The sequence below is a fragment of the Chrysemys picta genome, chromosome 16 (assembly GCF_011386835.1).
Source record: "Chrysemys picta bellii isolate R12L10 chromosome 16, ASM1138683v2, whole genome shotgun sequence".
Taxonomy (NCBI): Eukaryota; Metazoa; Chordata; order Testudines; family Emydidae; genus Chrysemys; species Chrysemys picta.
Window position 1 is genome coordinate 16527743 of NC_088806.1, and position 20811 is coordinate 16548553.

General features: G+C 53.4%; 3 protein-coding genes across 3 annotated transcripts; 2 read left to right on the forward strand and 1 right to left on the reverse strand.

The window, feature by feature from the left end:
- Window positions 1-2666: 2666 nt before the first annotated feature.
- Window positions 2667-5614, forward strand: LOC135976062 (secreted protein of Ly-6 domain 1-like). The gene is made up of 3 exons (XM_065570441.1): window positions 2667-2811; window positions 3154-3273; window positions 4107-5614. The coding sequence occupies exons 1-3, from the start codon at window positions 2760-2762 to the stop codon at window positions 4259-4261; spliced, it is 327 nt and encodes a 108-aa protein (XP_065426513.1). The 5' UTR covers window positions 2667-2759; the 3' UTR covers window positions 4262-5614.
- A 6549-nt stretch (window positions 5615-12163) lies between these two features.
- Window positions 12164-14688, forward strand: LOC101943764 (prostate stem cell antigen). Its single transcript, XM_005294729.3, has 3 exons — window positions 12164-12319; window positions 12627-12746; window positions 13478-14688. The coding sequence occupies exons 1-3, from the start codon at window positions 12268-12270 to the stop codon at window positions 13630-13632; spliced, it is 327 nt and encodes a 108-aa protein (XP_005294786.2). The 5' UTR covers window positions 12164-12267; the 3' UTR covers window positions 13633-14688.
- Window positions 14689-15073: 385 nt separating this feature from the next.
- LOC103306301 (protein PIP-1-like) lies at window positions 15074-18152 on the reverse strand. The gene is made up of 3 exons (XM_008171082.4): window positions 17998-18152; window positions 16515-16634; window positions 15074-16005 (listed from the first exon to the last, which is right to left on the reverse strand). The coding sequence occupies exons 1-3, from the start codon at window positions 18047-18049 to the stop codon at window positions 15890-15892; spliced, it is 288 nt and encodes a 95-aa protein (XP_008169304.2). The 5' UTR covers window positions 18050-18152; the 3' UTR covers window positions 15074-15889.
- Window positions 18153-20811: the final 2659 nt, after the last annotated feature.

The following is a 20811-nucleotide window of genomic DNA, read 5'->3' on the forward strand; positions in this document are numbered from 1 at the left end:
GCGGCTTGGCACGCGCAAATCATGTTGAAGAATCAAAGCTCTGAAGCGCTGAGTGGAGCCAACAGCAGGAAATGAATCTGACTGGTCCTGTCTGTGCTGCTCAAGGGCCAAACCCACCCACACAAGCCTTTCAAATCCCTTGGTGTGCGCTCAGCACATCACCAGCTGTGCCTGGCCCCCATGCAGCATCCCTCCCCTTGCCAGCACAGACACCCTACAGCCCAGGCTAACGCGAACTCTCAATGCCAACCTTGGCAACATCGCTGTTTGCCAGGGGCACATGCCCGGGCTAGGGGTAGGAATGGCGAAAGGTACACGGGGGAAGCCTAACATCAGCCTCCCAGACCAGAACAACGAGCACTGGAATCCACTCACCCGCATCTGTCATTACGCGCTGCAAAGGGAACGTAGGTGCTTGTTCCAGCCAGGCCAGCACCACGCTACATGGAGTCTGCAGCACCACACAAGTGTGGATCACAGTGTCAGTTCTCTGCGTGACGCTCATGCAGGCATCTCTGCCTAACTAGAGACCCTTCCTGCTTATACCAGCTTAGCTTTCCAGGATTAATGAGAGCCTGCTACCGACCGACTCACTGTTAGAGGCCCCCTGTTAACTGGGGTTGCAGGGATTAGTGTGTTCAGTACAGGAGTTTTGGGTCCCCACTGATGACTTTGCTGTCTCTATGGTATACGGCCTCTGTTTATTGCACCAGTAAAGCAGAGGTGCCTGGAGCCAGGCTCTCAGACACCAGAGCTGCCAACTTCCACCAGAGCTGTGCTATGCCCCAGCCTTTAACCAGTCCGTTGGGGGTTCCCCTTCAGCGTGCCAGACCCCCAAGGGGTCCACTCTTCCTCATGGCCTCAACGCCTCCAAGACCAAGCCTCTGGGCTCCAGCTTCTCACTCTGAGCTCTGCCCAACAAGTCCAATGGAGGTAGACGCCCGGTCACCCTCTCTAGGGATCAATGCTCCTCAGCAAGTATTTCAGCCTTTTCCAAACACAGGAGGTTTATTAGTCAACAGGAAATCCTTAGGCTAGCCCAGACGGCCCAGACCGGCCAATGCCAGGGCTCCACCTAGCCAAGCTGCTGTACAGTCCATCCTGGCTTACTCTGACTGTCAGTTCCAGGTGAGAGCTGGACGCCTGACACCTCTCCTCCATGGCCCTCCTCCAGTAGAGCCATGTTGGATTCACACGATTGGCCTGCCTGCTGGAGTTTCCACTGTTAGGTGTCCAGGGTTCAGGCAATCTCTCTGCTCTCCTGCCCGGGAGCAGCACTTTAACCCTTCTGTACCCACTGGGTAGCCCTGCCAAGAGGATTGGTACAGAGCCCGCCCGCTGGCTCATCGAAACGCTACTGAGAATTCTCACATTCGTCACAGCATCGCATGGAAATGACACAACGAGCTAATAGGGTGCCTGACAGCCAATGAGAACGAGGCTTTGGACTGCTGCATTCGAAGCCTGGATTCCTGTCCTAGCTTTGCATCGAATGACCCTGTGCAGCTTCTCCATTACATACGCTATCAAATGGGGGGACGATAGTTGATTCTGCTAGTTCAGAAGGCTGAGCAGGGCACTACCCTAGGATGGGAAAGAGCTGGGTTTTGTTCCCTGCTCTGCCACAGATGTCCCATGTGCGCCTGGGCAGTCATCTAGGCTCTCGGTGCCTCCGTTCCCTGCCCATAAAATGGGGCAAGCAGCTCGGTGCTAGTTCACAGGGGGACACTCCGGATAAATACATTAAAACCTCAGGCGCTCAGACACTCCAGGAATGGGGCCAGGTAGGTCTGATTTCTAGATGAGGTGGGGGACACAGGCAGAGAAAGATTAAGAGCACTCTGGGGAATTGCTGGGACTCGCACGCGTGGCCCGGTAGCGTGCAGCACAGCGCACAAGCCCTAGTGCTACAGAGCCCGGTGAAAAGACTGTGCAAATCCCTAGTCCATTTCCCCTGAGCCCCATGGCGCACCTGCCAAATGCCAGAGCGTCACATGAAACCCAGACTGTGGCCGGTCTGGGGGGCATGTGCGCCCAGAGGAGAGCTACCGAGGGAAGGGGCGTCGTGAAGGTCAGGACCTGCTCTTACAGCCATGTTTTGTGAATACTATCTGGGCAGGGCCATCCTGGCATCTTCCTTTGTGTCGTCGAGTTAGGGGGTCCCCTCTCTGGTTCTCCTCTGCTTCCACCTGTAATGTTAGGGGCTGCAATTTCCTTCCTCCTAACTCCCATAAAAGTCCCTTTGGTACAGGGCATGGCTCTCTGCTTGCGGGTGAGCAATGGGGCTGGTGAGGGCAAACACTCATGGATGCAGACGCGTGCGAGCCTGTGAGCGTGCAGTTTTGGGAACACATTTATTAGCTGCACAGAATCTCTCTCTCTCTCTCACACACACACACACACAGAACCAACAGGCCAACTGAGATCTCCACAGTGACACAGAAACAGGTCTCACCCCTCATTCCCAGCAGCCGTGGCATTTTGCCACTTCCCCACACACACACGCTTGTGCCTTTGGGGGAGGCAGGGCTGGGGAGTCGCCTGCCAGAGCCGCTCACCTGGGCAGGGAACGTTCTGCTCCGGGCTGCACGGTGACCATTAGATTGTAATTAGTAATTATCCCAGTCCCCGGGGATATAAATATGGCTCAGTCCTCCCCCGGGAGCCAGTGCACCAGGTTTGCAGCCCCTGTGCCGCTCCTCACTCGCCTGACACGACCACACGGCTCCCCCCTCAGCTCGGCAGAGAGAAAACTAAAGATGAACAAGATGCTGGCTCTGGGTTTGCCAGCCCTGCTCTGCTTGGCAACGGGTAAGTCCCGAAACAAAACCCAACAAGGGGAGATTTCCACCCCTGATGGGGCAGAGCCTCAGCTGGTGCCAGTCCACAGTTCTTTACCGAGGGCAATTCAATGATAACCAACTATTCTAGCTCAAGGGCAGCCTGTGCTCTGGTGGAGGGACAGAACCGCCGCCCCTGGAAAGCCAGACTGGCCTAGCAGTGACCTGCCACAGAGGGTCGGATGAAATGAACCGGAGCAGGACAGCCGTTGGGGTTGGATGGTTCCTGGGGATGGGGAACGCGCCTGTGCACGGAGCATGGCCGATCCGTGGCTGCTCGTTGCCTACTCTCCGTTTTCTCGCCTCTTCACAGCGGATCCTCTCCAGTGCAACGGCTGTTTCAAGCTGTTACAGGACGGCAGCTGTAAGATAGGCCAATACACCTGCACGGCATCTCCAGATGAATCCTGCTTCACCCGCAAAATCACCGCTGGTGAGTGAGAGTGACTGAGGGCACGTCGAGGCCAGGGCGGGAGGGGAAATGTCCAGCTCGAGGAGATACACCCATCGCTCTGCTCCAGCTAGCACACTGACAGCAGACGTGTAACCGGAGCGAGCGGTGGGAGGGGCCAGCTGCCCCAGTTCGATCCTGCCCAGGGCACTAGACACCAGTGCAGACTGCACTTCTGTGCAGTCCAGTGAGCAAAAGATGCCCCATCTCTGGGGCAGTTAGTGCTGGGAGGGGAGAAGTGATTGCCTTACCCTAGAGTGACTTCTTCTGGCCACGCCGGCTGTGGCACTGGGGAACTGTGTTCATCCTTTAGGGTACGTCTGCCCTAAGGCGGGGGGGGAGAGACGTTGCAGCTCGGGGGAGACATCCCCATGCTAGCTCTGACTGTAGCCACAGCAGCGTGAGACATGAGGGGCTAGCCCCCCCCACTCCCCAAGTCTACATGCCTAGTGTCTTGGATGGCCACTTACTCGGGGAGGCTGGCCTCACCTGCTGCTCGCTCTGGCATGGCTACCCTCTATTCTTAGTGCACTCGCTGGATCAGAGCGAGGGGAATGTCCTGCCTGAATTGTAGCCAGACCCTTAGTCCATGAAGATGACTGGGACACTGGGGCATGGGGAGGGGTGGGGGAGTCCTCTAAGGACAGAGAAGGGTCCTGAGCTACAGGAAGTGGGGTGACAGAGGAGCCCCGGCTGCTGGGAGTCAACAGAGGGGAGGGCAACTCAGTTGGTGGATTCCCCTGGCCCTGTCACTGGGAGGAGGGGTCTGGCCCTGGCACCCAGCCCTGGGGGCTCAGGTCTCTTTCCCTCTGTAGGGAACGAGATCCTGCGGGTGGAGCGGGGCTGCACTGTGATCTGCGACGACCTAGTGCTCAACAACTACGACTACAAGGAGATCACCCAGTGCTGCACGGACAGAGCCTTCTGCAACATACACAACCCCTGGCCCCAAGCCCCCAAGGAGGATTAAGGGGAGGGTGGGGTCCTGGGGCGGCAAGAAAGTCACATTTGCCCTTCGCCCCAGGCCTGGTTCTGGGTTATTCCCCAACTCGCCTTTCCTCATTGAAAACCTGGCAGGAACCAAGACCGTCCCCTGGCGTCACCCTCAATATCACACTCCTGACATCAATTAACTATAATTAAATTAGGAAATGAGCTCTGCTCACTGGCCCCGCCCTGCTTCGCCCCGGCCCCTCCCCTGCTTGGCTGCCCGCCTCCCATCTTGCTGCCCCAGGCCCAGCACCCAAACTCTCTGGTGCTTTGCTGCTGTTCCATAGTTGAAGGTGCCCGTATCAGGGTGACACACTCCCCCCAGCTGTCATTTCAGAGCCTCTGCTGCTGCCCCGTGAGAGTATTAAGGGGGCAGGACTGGATTTAGGAGCAGGTGACCAAGGTGACCACCTGCGGTGCCAGGCTTTGGGGTCACCGGGCTTGGGGGACTGTTTTTATTGTTAGCAACGAAATGGAAAGTAGAATGTTTGAAGTAACATGTTTCAGGTATTCCGTATGTGATTCATTTTGCATTAACCTCCTAGAACAGTGGTTCCAACCTATTGTGGGCCACATACGTGTTATGGCCCTGAGGATGTCACATGGGCTGCAGCTCTGTGTTGATTGGATCGCAAGCAGCCCGCAAGCTGGAGGTTGAGAACCACTGTCCTAGAATGTTCTGGATCTTTGTAGAATCTCATGGAACTTTCCAGACTTTGAGAACGACACTCTCCACGAACTTCCTAGAACGTTGTCAGCCATGCTCTCGTGGGTATATAAGGGGAGGGGCATTGCCACTCAGTGAGATATAAGAACAAACTGAAGCGAAGCAAGAGCCCAGCTGCGATATTGGGAACCTTGCTTTGTTGTGTAATTGTGAAAGTGTACTTGTGTTTTAAGACTTGAAGAGTGTAAGTAGCGACTAATAAAGGACATATTTAATGAGATGCCAGAGATAGCTATCGAACCTCTATCTACGCAACAGGATAAAAGAAATACTGTTACTTCTTTTGCCATGCTTAACATGTAATGTTTGATGACTTTCTAAGATTGCGGAACACAGACTTTTGCTTTCCCTAATACTGTCTGTTTTCCCACCTAGAAAATAAAAGATGCCCCCAAAGAAGCCTTCAGGAGCTCAGTACAGGAAGCGAAAAGCTCAATTGCAATCTAGTTTGCAGCAGGGGGCAAATTTTAACTAAAAGACTAGGGTTAACATCCTAAGGCTGTAACACTATTTAATACTGGACCACCCAGTGTTGGTGCACAGTTCCATTTCTTGATGTCAGTATATTTCAGTTATTCTTAAAATTAAAAAGTTTCTATACACTTAGAGCAAATCATTTGTTTTTAATTTGCTTATATAGGACATGAATAAATACAGATCCTAGCGTGCAAATTTATCGGCTTCTATGCCAGGGATAAATCACACATGCAAATCGTGCATCAAAGTCATGAAATGGGCTATAAATGCAATAAAAAAATAAGGGATTCAAAAGTTTAACAAAGGGAGGGGAGCACTGAACAGGTTCTTCCCTAGGGGCCATTTGGTCTAGGGCACTGTTAAGGGAGGCCCCTCTCCCCAGACCTTGCTCTGTGCAGGGTGGGCAGTTTGCCAGCTTCAGAGGCTACAGTGCAGAGGGGACAACTTGCATGGCAACCAGTGGGACCCACTCAATTCCCCCTCCGTCCTCCATGCTTCCCTGTACACTGGACCCCAGCAACACCGTGAGCCTGGTGTCTGCTCAGCACAGACCCCTGAAAACTGTAGACAAGCCCTAAGACGGATACCCAGTCCAAGTGAGAGAGAGAGAGAGAGAGAGAGAGAGAGAGAGAGAGAGAGAGAGAGAGAGAGAGAGAGAGAGCGCATGCTGCCAGCAGGACAGCCTTCTTCTCACCTCCAGAGGTGAGGGTTAGCTGGGTTGACAGGAACTTACAAATGATTGCAAAGAGACATGGTAAGTGAGGGACTCTGGTGGTGACAGACAAGCTTTCGAGCTAAGCAGAGTTCTTCAGGTCTGGGAAAGGTACACAGAACATCCCAGCTAAATACAATATGGAACAGATTGTTTAACATAAGTAGTTAACACATATTCTAAGGGACCATTCAAGGTGAAGTGACCCATTAACACCCCTGCAGTCACAAGACAAAAGATGGAGTTAGTGGATTACAGATTGTTGTAGTAGGTCTTATAAACAGGTATATCACTGGACAAATGCACCATGAAACCAATGATATACCTGAGACACATCGTGATATTTTCATCCTCTGGACAGATGACCTAAACTTCCTCATATATTTCCACTACAACTTCAACCACCACCACCCATCCATCAAACTCTCTCTAGAGCACTCCTGCACCTGTATCAGCTTCTGGATTCTATTCAAGCTGATTGTAGTGTCCTACAGACAACTATGTACAAGAAACCCATATATCACCACACATACTTTCACAGATCCAATAATCACCCCAAACACCAAGAAATCTGTTATCTACCACCAGGCACTCAGATACCACAGAATATGGTAGAAAGGAGGAGAAAGTCTAGGATACACACTAAAAACTGCCTTTGCCAAACAAGGACCCCCCAGAGCAGTACATCAGTTACTCCTGGGGAAATTCTATGCCACTGCGTGTGCGCAGAATTCATGTCCCCCACAGATTTCTTTGCTTCCCTGCAGAAAAATGACTTTGACAGGGAAGGAAAGTGGAGCTGCAAGAGCAGTCACGCACCACTCCCTAGCTGCACAGGTACATCGTTTCAGGCAACTGGAGCACCCGAAGGAGACATAAATCTCTGTGGGGCTGGGGACATCCCAGCCAGTGGCTCCTATCCTGAGCCAGGATCAGCTGCTAGTCCTGGCTGGGCTGGAGGCAGGAGAGGACAGGACTTCCTCTTCCCCTGCAAGTAGTGGCTGGTGCTGTGTCAGACCCACCCCCAGAAACCTCCCCCAGCTGCAGGAAGCTCAGCATCCTCCCCTGCTTCCTCCCCACATCGCTCTTCACCTGTGGGGGGAGGGGTCACTGTACCGGGAGCTGTACAGACACAGCTGTGGGGAGTGTGTCTTGCTCCCCCATGCATCTGGACCTCCCATCCCAGACACCCCTGCCAAGCCTCACCCCGTACCCCCCCCAAGCCCTCCATACCCAAACCCCACCCCACTGAACCTCAACCCCTGCATCTGGAGCCCCCTGCTTTCAGACCCCCCCAACCCTGCACCCAGACCACCACCCACTGAGCTCCCTGCACTCAAACCCCCATTCTGATGAGCCCCACCTCCCCGCACCACCCCGAGCCCCCACATCCAGATCCCCATGCCACTGACTTCCAACTAGCTGCACCCAGGGCACAGAATTTTTAATTTTTTGGTGCAGAATGAATCCTAGAATATCAGGGTTGGAAGGGAGCTCAGCTGGTCATTTGGTCCAACCCCCTGCTCAAAGCAGGACCAACCCCAACTAAATCATCCCAGCCAGGGCTTTGTCAAGCCTGACCTTAAAAACCTCTAAGGAAGGAGATTCCACCACCTCCCTAGGTAACCCATCACCACCCTCCTACTGAAAAAGTTTTTTCTAATATCCAACCTAAACCTCCCCCACTCAACTTGAGACCATTACTCCTTGTTCTGTCATCTGCTACCACTGAGAACAGTCTAGATCCAACCTCTTTGGAACCCCCCTTTCAGATAGTTGAAAGCAGCTATCAACTCTCCCCTCACTCTTCTCTTCTGCAGACTAAACAATCCCAGTTCCCTCAGCCTCTCCTCTCTTCCCTCAGGAGTAATCAGTGGAGCCACCCCAATACCCCTAGAGAGCTTGCTTCAATACAATACAAAAGCTTGTCTCTTTCACCAACAGAAGTTGGTCCAATAAAAGATCTTACCTCACCCACTTTGTCTCTCTAATATCCTGGGACCAACACAGCGACAACACTGCAAACAAAAGTGATTGCGAAGAAAGATTACGGTGGAGGTAATGGGAAATACGAGCAGAGAACGTTCTGGTTTTACCCTCCTTGCTCTGAGAGCTATGTACCTGTAAGCAGAGTCAGGATGAGCTCTACCCTGACATCTGGTGGTGAATTATGGCGAGGGTGGAAAAGAACTCCAGGGGCTGATCTTGTTTGCATAGGCACACCCACTCGCCTGGCATGAAACCACAGCAACTCAAAGTGGTTACTTTGGCTGGTGTGGGATCCCCAGTTTCTCTGTTATTGGGGCAGGAAGAATAAAGTTTTGTTACCCTGATTCTGTGAATCAAGGCCAGTGGAACTGTTGTATGACAGAAGGACTGAGTGAGTCATTCACCATTACCTAAGTAGCATTTGCTTGTCAAGGGGCATGGGTTACAAAACCCAATGAATTGAGAGAGGATGGGGACAGGTATTTGTACCTGATGGTGTGGCCCCCTTCCAGAGGGGGTTGAAACACCAATTGCACTACCTCCTCTCTCCAATGTTGAATGTCAGAGCTAACTTTGATTCCCTTAGGAGTCTAGTTACAGACTGCTGAGCTGAGTTCACTTTGGGCCAATAGTGCACCAGCACTGGGGCTCCCCTACTACTAGCTGAAATCACTAAGAGCTGAAATCACAAAAGAGCTAAAGCTATTTAAGAGCTGAGATCACTGAGGCTGTGTTAACTAGTGGGGGAGCCTGAAGCTATATTGCTAAGCTAACTTAGCTTAGCGGGGGTGAGCGGAGCGGAGCGGCTCACAGGTCGGTGAGCGGAGCGGCTGGAGGAGCAGCTAGCAGAGCAGAGCCTTGTGGGAGCGGCCCAAGGGACGGCTGGAGCGGAGCGGAGCGGAGCGGCTCACAGATCGGTGAGCGGAGCGGCGCAGCTCACAGGTCGGTGAGCGGAGCGGAGCGGCTCACAGGTCGGTGAGCGGAGCGGAGCAGCGCGGCTCACAGGTCGGGGAGCGGAGCGGAGCGGAGCGGAGCAGCTGCCAGAGCAGTTCGTGGGACTGCGGGTGGAGTGGAGCAGTTTGTGGTGAAGGCTGCAGTGGAACCCCACGGAGAAGCAGCCGGTTGGCCTCGGATCACGTAAGGTGCCCCTTAACACCCTGCTCACCCCCCCCTTTGAACTCTGGGGCTGCACTGATCATGGACAGAGACTTTGGGGGGTTGTCGGACTTTTGGGACTTTTGTGATTCTTGGGTTGCTGGACCCAAGAGACTTTGGGATTGGTGGACTTTTGGGACTTTGGTGATTCTTGGGTCGCTGGTTTCAAGAACCAATGGGAGAGGACACGGCCCAATTTGCTGGGGTGGGTCTTCGCTCATGGTTTGGTCTAAAAACTCTAGTTGTGGTGTTTTTTCCATTTAATGCTGATGTTGTTTACCTCATGTTATTAAACATTTTCTGTTACACTCAGACTCCGTGCTTGCGAGAGGGGAAGTATTGCCTCTTAGAGGTGCCCAGGGGGTGGTATGTAATTGTCCCAGGTCACTGGGTGGGGGCTCGAGCCGGTTTTGCATTGCGTTATTGAAACGGAACCCCTAGATACAGAACCCGGCCCTTGTTGCTGCCAACTTAGATGGGCAGAAGGGTTACATACCTTTGGGTGACAGATTAAATAATGCTTTGTTTTGAAGATGCTTTTTCTGAGTCATTTTAATCCGTTGCTGGTCACAGGCTCCGGGGGCGGGGGGGGGGGGAAGGGCTTGAAAATGCTCAACCCAGTTGGGCCTGCCGATTTAATATGGTTGGTAAAAAAGGGGGCTGTAACCCAAAGACCCACTCTAAGAGTTGTTGGACCCAGAGGTTCTGCCCAGAGGGGAAGCCCGGCCTGTTACCTGAGGGGTGCACTCAAGAGGGGCAAAAAGGGTCTAAGGTGCAGTTTGCCTGGTAACCGTAACACACGTGATCTTGATTGCTTTGTCTCAGCGATCTGGCCTCTTCATTACTTACCACTCCTCCAGCTTTTGGAACTTCTGCAAACTTCATCAGGAATGATTTCATACTTTCTGCCAGGACACTGATAAAAGTGTGACGTAGTGTAGTAGGGCCAAGAACCAGTCCCTGCAGGACCTCACTAGAAACACACCCATTCGACGATGATTCCCCATTTACAAATTACATTTAGAGACCTATCATTTAGCCAGTTTTTAACCCATGTAATATGTGCCATGTTGATTTTGTATTGTAGTTGCCTCTTAATCAAAATGCCGCTTGGCACCAAGTGAAATGCCTCACTAAAGTCTATGACATCAACACTCTGTGCGTGTGGATGGGCGGCTGGCTGGACGGGCAGGCGGCATATTTGGGAATATATTTATTTGCTTCACAGAATTGCATCTGTTGACCATTGACCTTGGCCTGATCTTGGTTTTGAGTAAAACACAATCTATTTGCTAAGCATGCATAAAGAAATAACAATGAATGTTATTATCGCAACTGTAACAGCCAGTAGAAGAACCAAAACACATGTATTAAAAATAGGCTTAGCTATAGGTTTTAAGCATTAAGGGCTTAGAGTGAGGCCTAACTGGAGTAAGTATTATGTGCTTAAGCAAAGGTTATGAAGTTTAGCAATATGCATCTTGTGATAGGTTAGCAATGCATTTTGTGATATACGCGTAAACCACAAACAAGCAGATGGGTACTTTTGCAATAAGTTAACAATGGAGCTATCTGCATTGACGTATCAAAACTATTGGGACATTCATTGACGCAAGTGCTTGCATTGGTGGTTGGAAGTTGAACTATGGTACCACCATACATGGGCAGGGCTGAAACCTTATCAAATATGGTCCCAGACATGAGAGGGTGAAATAGGAAAAGGTGTATAAAAATGTGTTTATCCAGTCTGTTGTTGGGGCACCAGGGGATGACATGGGACAGCCTGTCAGGATCCCAACAAGGGCAGTCAGGGCCAAAGGTCAGAGCAGGGGCAAACCTGAGGTTGGAAGTAGCAGAGGAGTTCATAGTCAGGCTCCAGGCCAGGGTCAATCCAAGTCAGGAGGCAAAATCCAAATCAAGCTGAGGTCAAAGCCTGAACTTCAGGAGCAAAGAGCAGGAACGGGTCATGGCAGCTACAGGACTGCCCCTTAGGTTTATATAGAGTAGACAGCCAATCAGGAGCCTTGAGGCTGCTGTCTGTCAAACCCTTGAGATGGAACTTCCCATAGGCTGCGTCCATAGCAGATCATTGGAAGTGGCAAGCAAACTGGCTATAGCCTGGGTAACAGCCTGGTGATGCTACCTACCTATTAGCTCTACAGACCTGGGTTCTAGACCCTATGGGGGCTCCAGACAATGGATAGAAAGCTTGGCCCTGTACTCTCCTCCTGCGGTGGGCTCCACTTACACTCTCTTCCATCTTTGTTTCTAATGGTCCAGGAGGTTGTAAGTCCCCACAATGAAATACTTGTAAGTATGAACAAAGCAGGCACCACCTTACTTATAATTATGTACATTGATGTTTCTATTACTTCAGATATATTTGTCTGCACCAACTCAAGCTCATAAAGTCTCTGTGTCCTCCATCAATTGCACCTTCTCACTTAACTGTAACCAGCTACCTGAAAAAGAACTGGTTATTTGTGACAAGTGCATGCTTCACCCCAGGACATTCTTTTACCATTGTAATAACTGATCTGATTTTTTTCTTAATAAAATAGAACCCAACAGGCCAATCGAGAGCTCCACAGTGGCTCAGGAACAGGTCTCACCCCTCATTCCCAGCAGCCGTGGCACTTTGCCACTTCCCTCCCGCTTGTGCCTTTGGCAAAATGCCCCTGTGGGGGAGGCAGAGCTGGGGAGTCGCCTGCCAGAGCCGCTCACCTGGGCAGGGAACGTTCTGCTCTGGGCGGCACCGTGACCATTAGATTGTAATTAGTAATTACTCCAGTCCCCGGGGGTATAAATCCCTCTCTGTCCTCCCCCTGGGAGCCAGTGCACCAGGTTTGCAGGCCCTGTTCCGCTCCTCACTGGCCTGACACGACCGCACTGCTCCCCCCTCGGCTCGGCAGAGAGAAAGCCAAAGATGAACAAGATGCTGGCTCTGGGTTTGCCAGTCCTGCTCTGCTTAGCAACGGGTAAGTCCCGAAACAAAACCCAACGAGGGGAGATTTCCACCTGATGGGTCAGAGCCTCAGCTGGTGCCAGACCAGTCAGCTGAGGTCTTTACCGAGGGCAATTCAATTACAACCAAGTATTCTAGCTCAAGGGCAGCCTGTGCTCTGGCGGAGGGACAGAGCTGCCCCTGGAAAGCCATCCACCAATGTGGGGGAGGGGCATGGCTGGTTCCACGCGGCCGGGAAGCTGTTTTGGTGTCTTTGTCCGGTCACCAGTCTGGGCCCGGCTGCTTGTTTCCTACTCTCTCTTCTCTCTCCTCTCCCACAGCTGCAGCTCTCCAGTGCAACGGCTGTTTCATGATGCTACAGGATGGCAGCTGTATGCTAGGCAAACACACCTGCACAGCCGCGCGGGGAGAATCCTGCTTTACCCGTAAAATCACTATAGGTGAGTCTGGGAGGCCAAGGGCCCCTCAGAATGCAATTTAGGAGCTGCCAGGATGTGAGGGAAGAACACCTTACTCTAGCGTGACCCCTTGTGGCCAAGCTAGCAGCGGTGCTGGGGAGGGCCTCACAGCCCAACCCTCAGCTGGAGCATCTACACAGCTATTTTTAGTGCCATAGTCTGTCGACCTGGCTCTGAGATTTGCTGCTGCTCGCTAGGTGGGTGCCACATTCGTCCCTTAATCAAGGACGGTGACTACGGGGATGGCGACAGAGCAATCCGAGGCGTGACTGAAGCACTGTAGACAGGCCAGAGCTAGCGGTCATCTAGCTAGCTTGACTAACACTAGCAGGGAAGCTGTGGCATCAGGGGTGACAGCGCAGCTAGCCACGGGCGTATGCACCCGGAGTCCCGGGGGGGCTCGTACGACCTGTGCTGACGTAGCTGCCCTGCTGTTGTTACTGGAGCTCGCTAGATCACCGCTAGCTCCGGCCAGTCTACAGCGCTTCAGTCACGGCTCTGACTGCAGTGTAGACAGACCCTGTGACACTGGGACAGGCAGAGGTGGGTGTCCTCTGAGGACAGAGAGAGGGACCAGCAGGTTTCTTCCCCTGGAGCAGTGGGAAGAGAGTGGCAGGGGAGACAGAGGAGTCCTGGACAGAGGGGAGGGCAGCTCAGCTGGGAGGAGGGGCCTGTCTCTGGCACCTGGCTCTTGTCTCTCTTTCCCTCTGCAGCGGGCTTTATCAATCGTGTGGAGCGGGGCTGCACATCCATCTGCGAGGATACAGAGATCCCTGAAGACTACTACAAGGACACCACCCAGTGCTGCACAGATGGGGACTTCTGCAACATCCACAACCCCTTCCCCAAATTCTCCGATTATGCCTAAGGGGAGACTGGTGTTCAGGGCTGGCAGGAGCTCCCTTCACCCCACCCCTGGCTCTGGGTTAGTCTCTCACGCCCCTCGCCTCATGTAAAATCCAGCAGGACCCAAGACCATCCCCTGGTGTCATCCTCAATCACACGCTCCTGTTAGCTACAAATGATATTTAAATTAGGAAATGAACTCTAATCTCTGGCCCCGCCCCACTCCCCCTGGCCACGCCCTGCTTCCCCTTGGCCTCTCCCCTTGCCTGGCTGCCCTCCTCCCATCTTGCTGTCCCAGGTCCAGCACCCAAACTGGTGCTTTGCTGCTGTTCCGTAGTTGAAGGTGCCTGTATCCCCCACAGCTGTCGTTTCAGAGTTGCCGCTGCCCCGTGAGAATATTAAGGGCCCCCCCACCCTTCCCCAGACATCGCTCTGTGCAGGGCAGGCAGTTTGCCAGCTTGGGAGGCTACAGTGCAGAGGGGACACCTTGCATGCCAACCAGGGGGACCCACTCAATTCTCCCTCCATGTTTCCCTGTACACTGGGCCCCAGTGACACCCTGAGCCTGGTGTCTGCTCAGTGCAGACACCTGAGACAGAGCAAACACAGCACAACCCACAGCTCTCAGCTCCAGACAGGCTGTAAGAGGGTCGATACCAGGTTCTTCCCCCGGCAACTAGTTGGCAGAGCCATGCCTGGGACAGGAACCAGGACAGCAGGGCACTCAGGGATTTCCTCCTCTGCAGCGTGCCCAGCTCCCTGCCTGGCTGGTCCCCCGGAGCTCCCCCTGCCCTCGGAAATGAGTCCTGCCCGTCTCCCTGCCATGATCCAAACCCCACTGTGCCTGGGGCAGTCCTGATCTCTGAGTGATCCTGGAATGGGGTCACTCTGTACAGATCCCACCATTCCATTCAGCCCCCACACACTCTGAACCGCTGCCTCCCTGCCATGCCCAGGGTGGGATCCTGGCTTGCTGTATTTGCAGCTGAGATTCTGCTGATGAAACACCTGCGCTTATCTCCCTCTTTGTCATATTCTGCTCGTTTCTTTCCTTGCGCAATAAACCCTCTGATTGTCACAGAGCTCTCAGGGCCTTCGTTTCTTCATACACAGTCAGGGGACAATGTATTTTCAGACCCATATTTAGGACAGTAGCTTCTATCACCACCCCTACGTGTCCAAAAATGGCAGAGGTTCTGCTAGGACATCTCCCTCTGGTAGGTAAAGCAGAGTGCCTGGCCCTGGGGAATTCACCCAAGTTCTTCCCCTTGGTAGGGCGGGTCTAAGTGGAACTCTTAGGCCCCAGTGATGGCAGCAAAAGGTCTGGGTTCAACGTTCTCGGGGTTCCTTCCTTAGCTGACACCGACTTGATCCCCTCACCAGAAACCAATGAAATGATGTACCCGTCCCTGAGCACCTTTGGTGGGCAATTCTTCCCCATGCACCAGGACCGAGTCCAGGGGTTAAAACAAAGAGAACTTTATTAGGGTAGGGGAAAAGGGGAGGCAGACAACAGAATGAATTTGGGGAAATCAGTAATTAACGAATTCTAAGGAGGTAAAACTCCTGCCCCACAAAGTATCTTAACAGCAGTCCCACCCTCAGTCCTCGGGAATGGTGGACGATATGCTGGCCCTGGCTGGGCTGTTGGGACCGAACTGGTACTGCTGGACTCCCAGCCACTGCCCGAGGGACACGGAGCACTGCCCTGAGGGGTGTGGGTTACACAGGCCCCAGGCTCAGGGCTGGCTCCAGGCATTCGTGGGAGCCTGGCGGATGCAGAGGGGATTGAGCGGGGCTGTCTGGTTGGCAGGCACGGTGCCCCATCCCTCAAACACCAAGGGAGGGCACTGGAGCCTTCCCCACTGGCAAACTGCCTACCCTGTTCAGAGCCCTGCCAGGGGAAAGGGGCCCCTTAATGCTCTCAGGGGGGTAGGGGCTCTGAACGATAGCTGGGGGGGGTCACCTTAACCCACAGCACCACAACAAATCCAATATCCAAGGGAGTCATAGTGCTGGGCCTGGGCCAGCGAGACACGGGGAGGGGGCAGGCAGGCAGGACAGGGGTGAAAGGGGAGGGGGCCATGGGAAGGGGAGGGGCCAGAGGACAGGAGAGGGCAGGCATGGGCCACAGCAGGTCTTGGATTCTGGTGGGTTTTTCATCAGACTGGGGAAACCAGGAGAGAAACCAGGAGGGACGGGGGAGGGGAGAACGTGGACTTCCTCCAGAAGTGCAGCTGCCCCCAAGTGAGTGGGAAGGGAGGCGGCGTCCATGGCCCCTAGGCATTGCAGAAGTCTTCAGTGCAGCAGCGGAAGTCGTGATGGATGAACGTGCCTCCGACTTGGTCCTGGCAATCTCTGAAGCAGCCCTGCTGTGCATAGAGAGGGAAGTTCCCTGGAAAAAGAGAGAGAGCCATGAGTCCCCAGGGCTGGGCGGCAGGGACAGACGCCTCCTCCCTAGGACTGTGCCAGAGGAATCCAGTGTCTGGTCCGGCCCCCCAGCCAGAGCATCACCAACTGAGCTGCCCCCCCGTCTGTCGATAGCCAGGAACCATGTCTCCTCTGTCACCCCCCGCCATTCCCTTCCCACTGCTCCAGGGGAAGAGACCTGCTGGTCCCATTCTCTGTCCTCGGGGACTCCCCAACCCCTGCCCTTCCCTACAGTCACAGTCACTGTTCTGGACTAAGGGATGAACATGGCTCCCTTCCGAGCTCCCCAGTGTCCTGCCAGCTTGGCAGCCATGGGTCACTCCAGGCCCAGCAGAGACCCTCCTAGTCCCCACCCTCCCAGCGGCTGAACTTGCTGCCCTCCAAAACCTTGAGCCCCAGAGATGGGGCATCTGTGTTCACTGAAAACACCAGCCCGGGGAGCGGGGGGGGGGCGTGCCTGCCACCCGCACCTACCCAGGAGGAGTGTCTGGAGGTAGCAGGATTCCCCCGGAGCTGCCTTGCACATGCTTTTCCCTGCAATACACGTCTTGTTCGGCTGCTGTCTGACACACACGTGGCACAGGAGGGCGCCCGCTGCGTGACAGGAGAGAGAAGAGAATGACACAACTCGCCGGGCGCAGAGGGCCACCGGAGATGGGCAGGGAAATAGAGTCACCCGTCTGATCAGGAGCGTGGTGACAGGGAGCTCTCGTGTCCCTGTGTTATAGAAAGGCTGAGTGTGAATCGGCATGGGGAGCTGACCAAGCCAAGCCCATGAAATAGAAACTCATCAGGATACACACACTAGCTCTGCCTCTGACTCTCTAAATAATTGACTTATGAATTCACCACAATTGTTCTAGTGGCTTTTCAGATTTTTAAAAGGTACATCGCTGTGTTTGTAAAGCTTTTTCCTTCCTCTTTTGTTGTCCCAGGACCCAAAGAAACAGGTGTGGAAACTGACTAATTGACTATACCCAGGAAATACTGTAACTGACTTAACAGAGGGCTTAGAAACACAAAGTAAATTGGGAGGAAATAGGAAAATACCTCTCTCTCTGATCCTTTCAGTTACAATGAGTTTTTAATTTATTAATCTAGTAGTTAAAATATTTCCAACAGTGTGATTTCTATGTGGAGGGTGAATCAAACCAATCTGAAGACCCATTCCAGTTTTTCTGTGCTGCTTATGAAAGAGTTAGTGAATATTTTCAAGTGCGTGGGGGGAAAAAAACCCATTCAGCATGAATCTCAAGGAGGTCAGCAGCCAGTCAGATCTCTCTATTCCGCAATCCCTGTGGCAGCATATAATCTTTCCTACCCCTATAATTTTATTAAAAATTTAATATAATGTGAAAATCACAGAGTGACTCACGTAAGTGATTGGCACTGGCTTCTGCTCACCATTTTGCAATACATGTCACACACTTCTTTGTCTTGGAGAAAAGTACTGGCAACATTCACTGCTCAGGTCAGCTCAAAATCCCCCTCACTTGTGAAACAAAGGGGCTAGGTCTGTCTCTGCCAACTGCCTGGATTCAGCACAGCTCGACTTAGCGACTGCCAGAGACGTTTCTAACAAGCTCATGGCCCTGCTGTATTTGGCCATGTTTGGGAGGCATGTCGCTGGTTTGCAGAACTCAACAGCCCTGTCTCAGTCTTACGAACCCGTCCATTTCCCTGTATTGGCTTCAGAACACTGCTGATGTTATCTGTCCCTCCGCAGGTCCTTCCCTAGGCCAGCCTGGCTTTGCCAAGGCATCTGTCACTAATGCAGAACACAGGCTGCTCTTACACTACAGTGGGTGAATCCCCTCCCTAACCAACAAAGGCCAGCTCCTTTGCTGCTGTACATCATCCTAGCTAGCTCCACTGACGTCGATGGGCCAGCTCCCCGATGAAGCCGAGAATCTGGCCCCTTTGGGGACGAATTGGTCAGTTTCGTTTGGGGACTTACCCGTTGCGAAGTACAGCAGGGCTGTGAAAACAGGAACCAGCATCTTGTTCATCCTTCGTTTTCTCTCCTTCAAGCGGAGGCGGAAGTGGCACGGTGTGCTGAGCGAGTGAGAGCCCGGGCAGTGTGCAGAGTATGGCACACCTCAAACACCAGCCGGAGTTATATTACCCCTAGTGGAGACCTGGCAGCAGCCAATCAACGTCCTTCCTGCGGGAAACACCCAGGTTTTTCTGTTGATTAATAATCATATCCCCAGATTGGATCGAATGGTCAGTCCAGGAGCAAAGCGATTCCTGCTCAGGTGACCAGCTCTGGGCAGGCAGCTGCCCACCCTCCCCAAAGGCTGGGGTTGGACTGGGCTGGTGCCAGTCGCCCAGGGCTCCCATAGGGTCCCTACCAATGTCCACAGAACATAAATGGGCCTTTTTAAGAATTAAACGTTTTACCCCATTACTGTGAATAAAACCTTCCAACCAGGCCCGATGCACAGCTGGCCGCTGAGTCTGCGTGGCTGAGACACACCCCGCCACCCCCGGGGAGAGGGGAGCCAGCTGCAATAGAGGAGGCCCCAGCAGACTGGCAGCCCCTTGCAAGTCCCACTGCTGGGATGTGGAGGGCAGCAGAGCTAGTGGCTCTACTAACAGAGAACGCCCTGGCCACAGGCAGAGTCCCACCAGCTGTTATGGAGAAAGGCAGCGTGTGTCCCAGTTACCAGCAGGGCAATTGGGAGCTGGGATGGGGGATCAGGACTCTGGTGGGACAGTGGGCGAGGGCAGGCAGGACGGGAAGCTCACTAAGAAACCTGGAGCCCCCAATGGCTGTGGGAGTGGGGAGCTGCAGCACCCCCCTCAGCTCATGCGCTTGGAAAGGTGCAAACTCCTCCAACCACACTGCCTGTGCCCCTCATCCCCAGAGAACAGAACCCCATGGCCTGGGATCGGCCCACCTGAGCCTGACCACTGCAAAGGCCACCGAGAGAACATGCTGAGAAGGTGGGTGGCAGATTTCCATCAGTATTTTTAGCCCAGCAGCGGGGGCAGCGCAGGATCAGAAGGATCCAATTCATTTAGGGACAGAGTCTGCGGCTCGGCCTGTCCCAGGGTCACTCTAAGCCCAGCACAATGGGATGCCCCCTTTGTGGGGTAGTTTGGACTGTCTCAGCCACACACTATTTAGTCTTGTCACACTGGCTGCTGGAGGCCAATGACCGGGCCCCAGAGGGACCTCACTGGTGTTAGCCAAGGCGTCCAACTCAAGCAATGACATTCCACCTCCTGAAACACCTCCTCTCTGGTAGTTTCAGCTGGACAGGGGAGACATCATCAAGTCCTGTCCTAAACCTGGGCTGTGTTGCTGTGCCCAGTTAAGGAGCTGCCTCGTTCTGCCCTAGTGGTGGCTTCATATTCCAGCCTTAGGTGAAGGGGCTGGTAGCACCACCTATTATTATGGTTGCCCAAGACATCCCATTATAGGGCCCTGTTTTCAGCCAAACTTTAGCTAGTTAGACTGACATTTTCCATGACCGGTGTCTGCCTCTGGCTGAATTTTCTTGGAAAGTTTCAGCCAAAATGGTCCAGCTGTTTCTGAGAACAAGGCTAGGGGAAGTTAGACATAAAGGTAGCTCTGGAACAGGCTTCCAAGGGAGGCTGTGGAATCCCCATCAGTGGAAGTTTTTAAAAACAGGCTGGACAAACACCTGTCATGGATGGTGTAGGTGTCTGGGTCCTGCCTTAGTGCCGGGGGTGGACTTGGTGACCTTTCAAGGTTCCTCCCAGCCCTACACTTCTGTGATTCTATGTGGGGCTAAGAGGTTTCCCTGAGACTGACTGTAAAACACAGGGGCTAGCTAGGGGATTGATTGCTTGCAGCTACGTGTGTGTGCCAGCATCAGCACGCAAGACAAGCAGGAGTGAGCATGGCCCTGACAGGAAGCTGAGCGACAGGGCTTCTGTTTGGGCACAGTGCCGGCTGGAAATGCAGACTTGGGTTTCTGTGCAAAGAAACTGTCTGCTGTTCGGTTCTGCTTTGTATAGGGAAATAGGACTTTGTGGCCAGTCTTTTTACTAGACAGGATTGCACCAAAGAAATACCTGACTCTAACATCAGTCTCTCCTCCTAATGGAAATGACGCACAAAGTCCCAAATACTGGCTAACCACTTGGACCAAAAGGGGTAACAGGTTTGCGTTTGGATGGGCTGTAGCATGCAGTGTCCCCCCGTCTGTGCTGGCAGGGGGAGGGGTCCTGCATGGGGGCCAGGGTGTGTTAGCAAAGAGGGTGATGTGCTGGGTGCTCTGAGATTTTAAAGGCACTTCCTTAGCACGAGACACGTGGGTGAATTTAGCAATGTAACGACACAGACAACATCAGTCAGATTTGTTTGCCCCTTGGCCCCACTCAGGACATTAGTGCATTGATGCTTCGGCATGATTTGCACATACAGCACCTGACACAAAGTGGGCTACTCAGTGTGCTGGGTTCAGCGTGACCCTGGGACGTGCCAAGCCGCAGTCTCTGGCCCCAAACAAATCGGCTCCGTTAGATCCAGCGCTATCCCCGCCACAGGGCTAAACATACTCCCACCAGCTGTCACCCACGCTCCCAGCATGTTCCCCCCCGTTGTGTCACTTCCAGCCAGGTGCAACGAGCTCAGGTGGGTGGATCCAGAGCGCAGTGTTCTGCTCCCTGGGGCTGTATGGGAGCAGAACCAAGCTAAGCATGGCCTGGCCAGATGTTGCAGGGCAGTGGTGGTGTTTTGTCTCCCCATGCCGTGGGAGGGGGGGCTCCGTCCCATTTGCATGTTTCAGGGTTCATA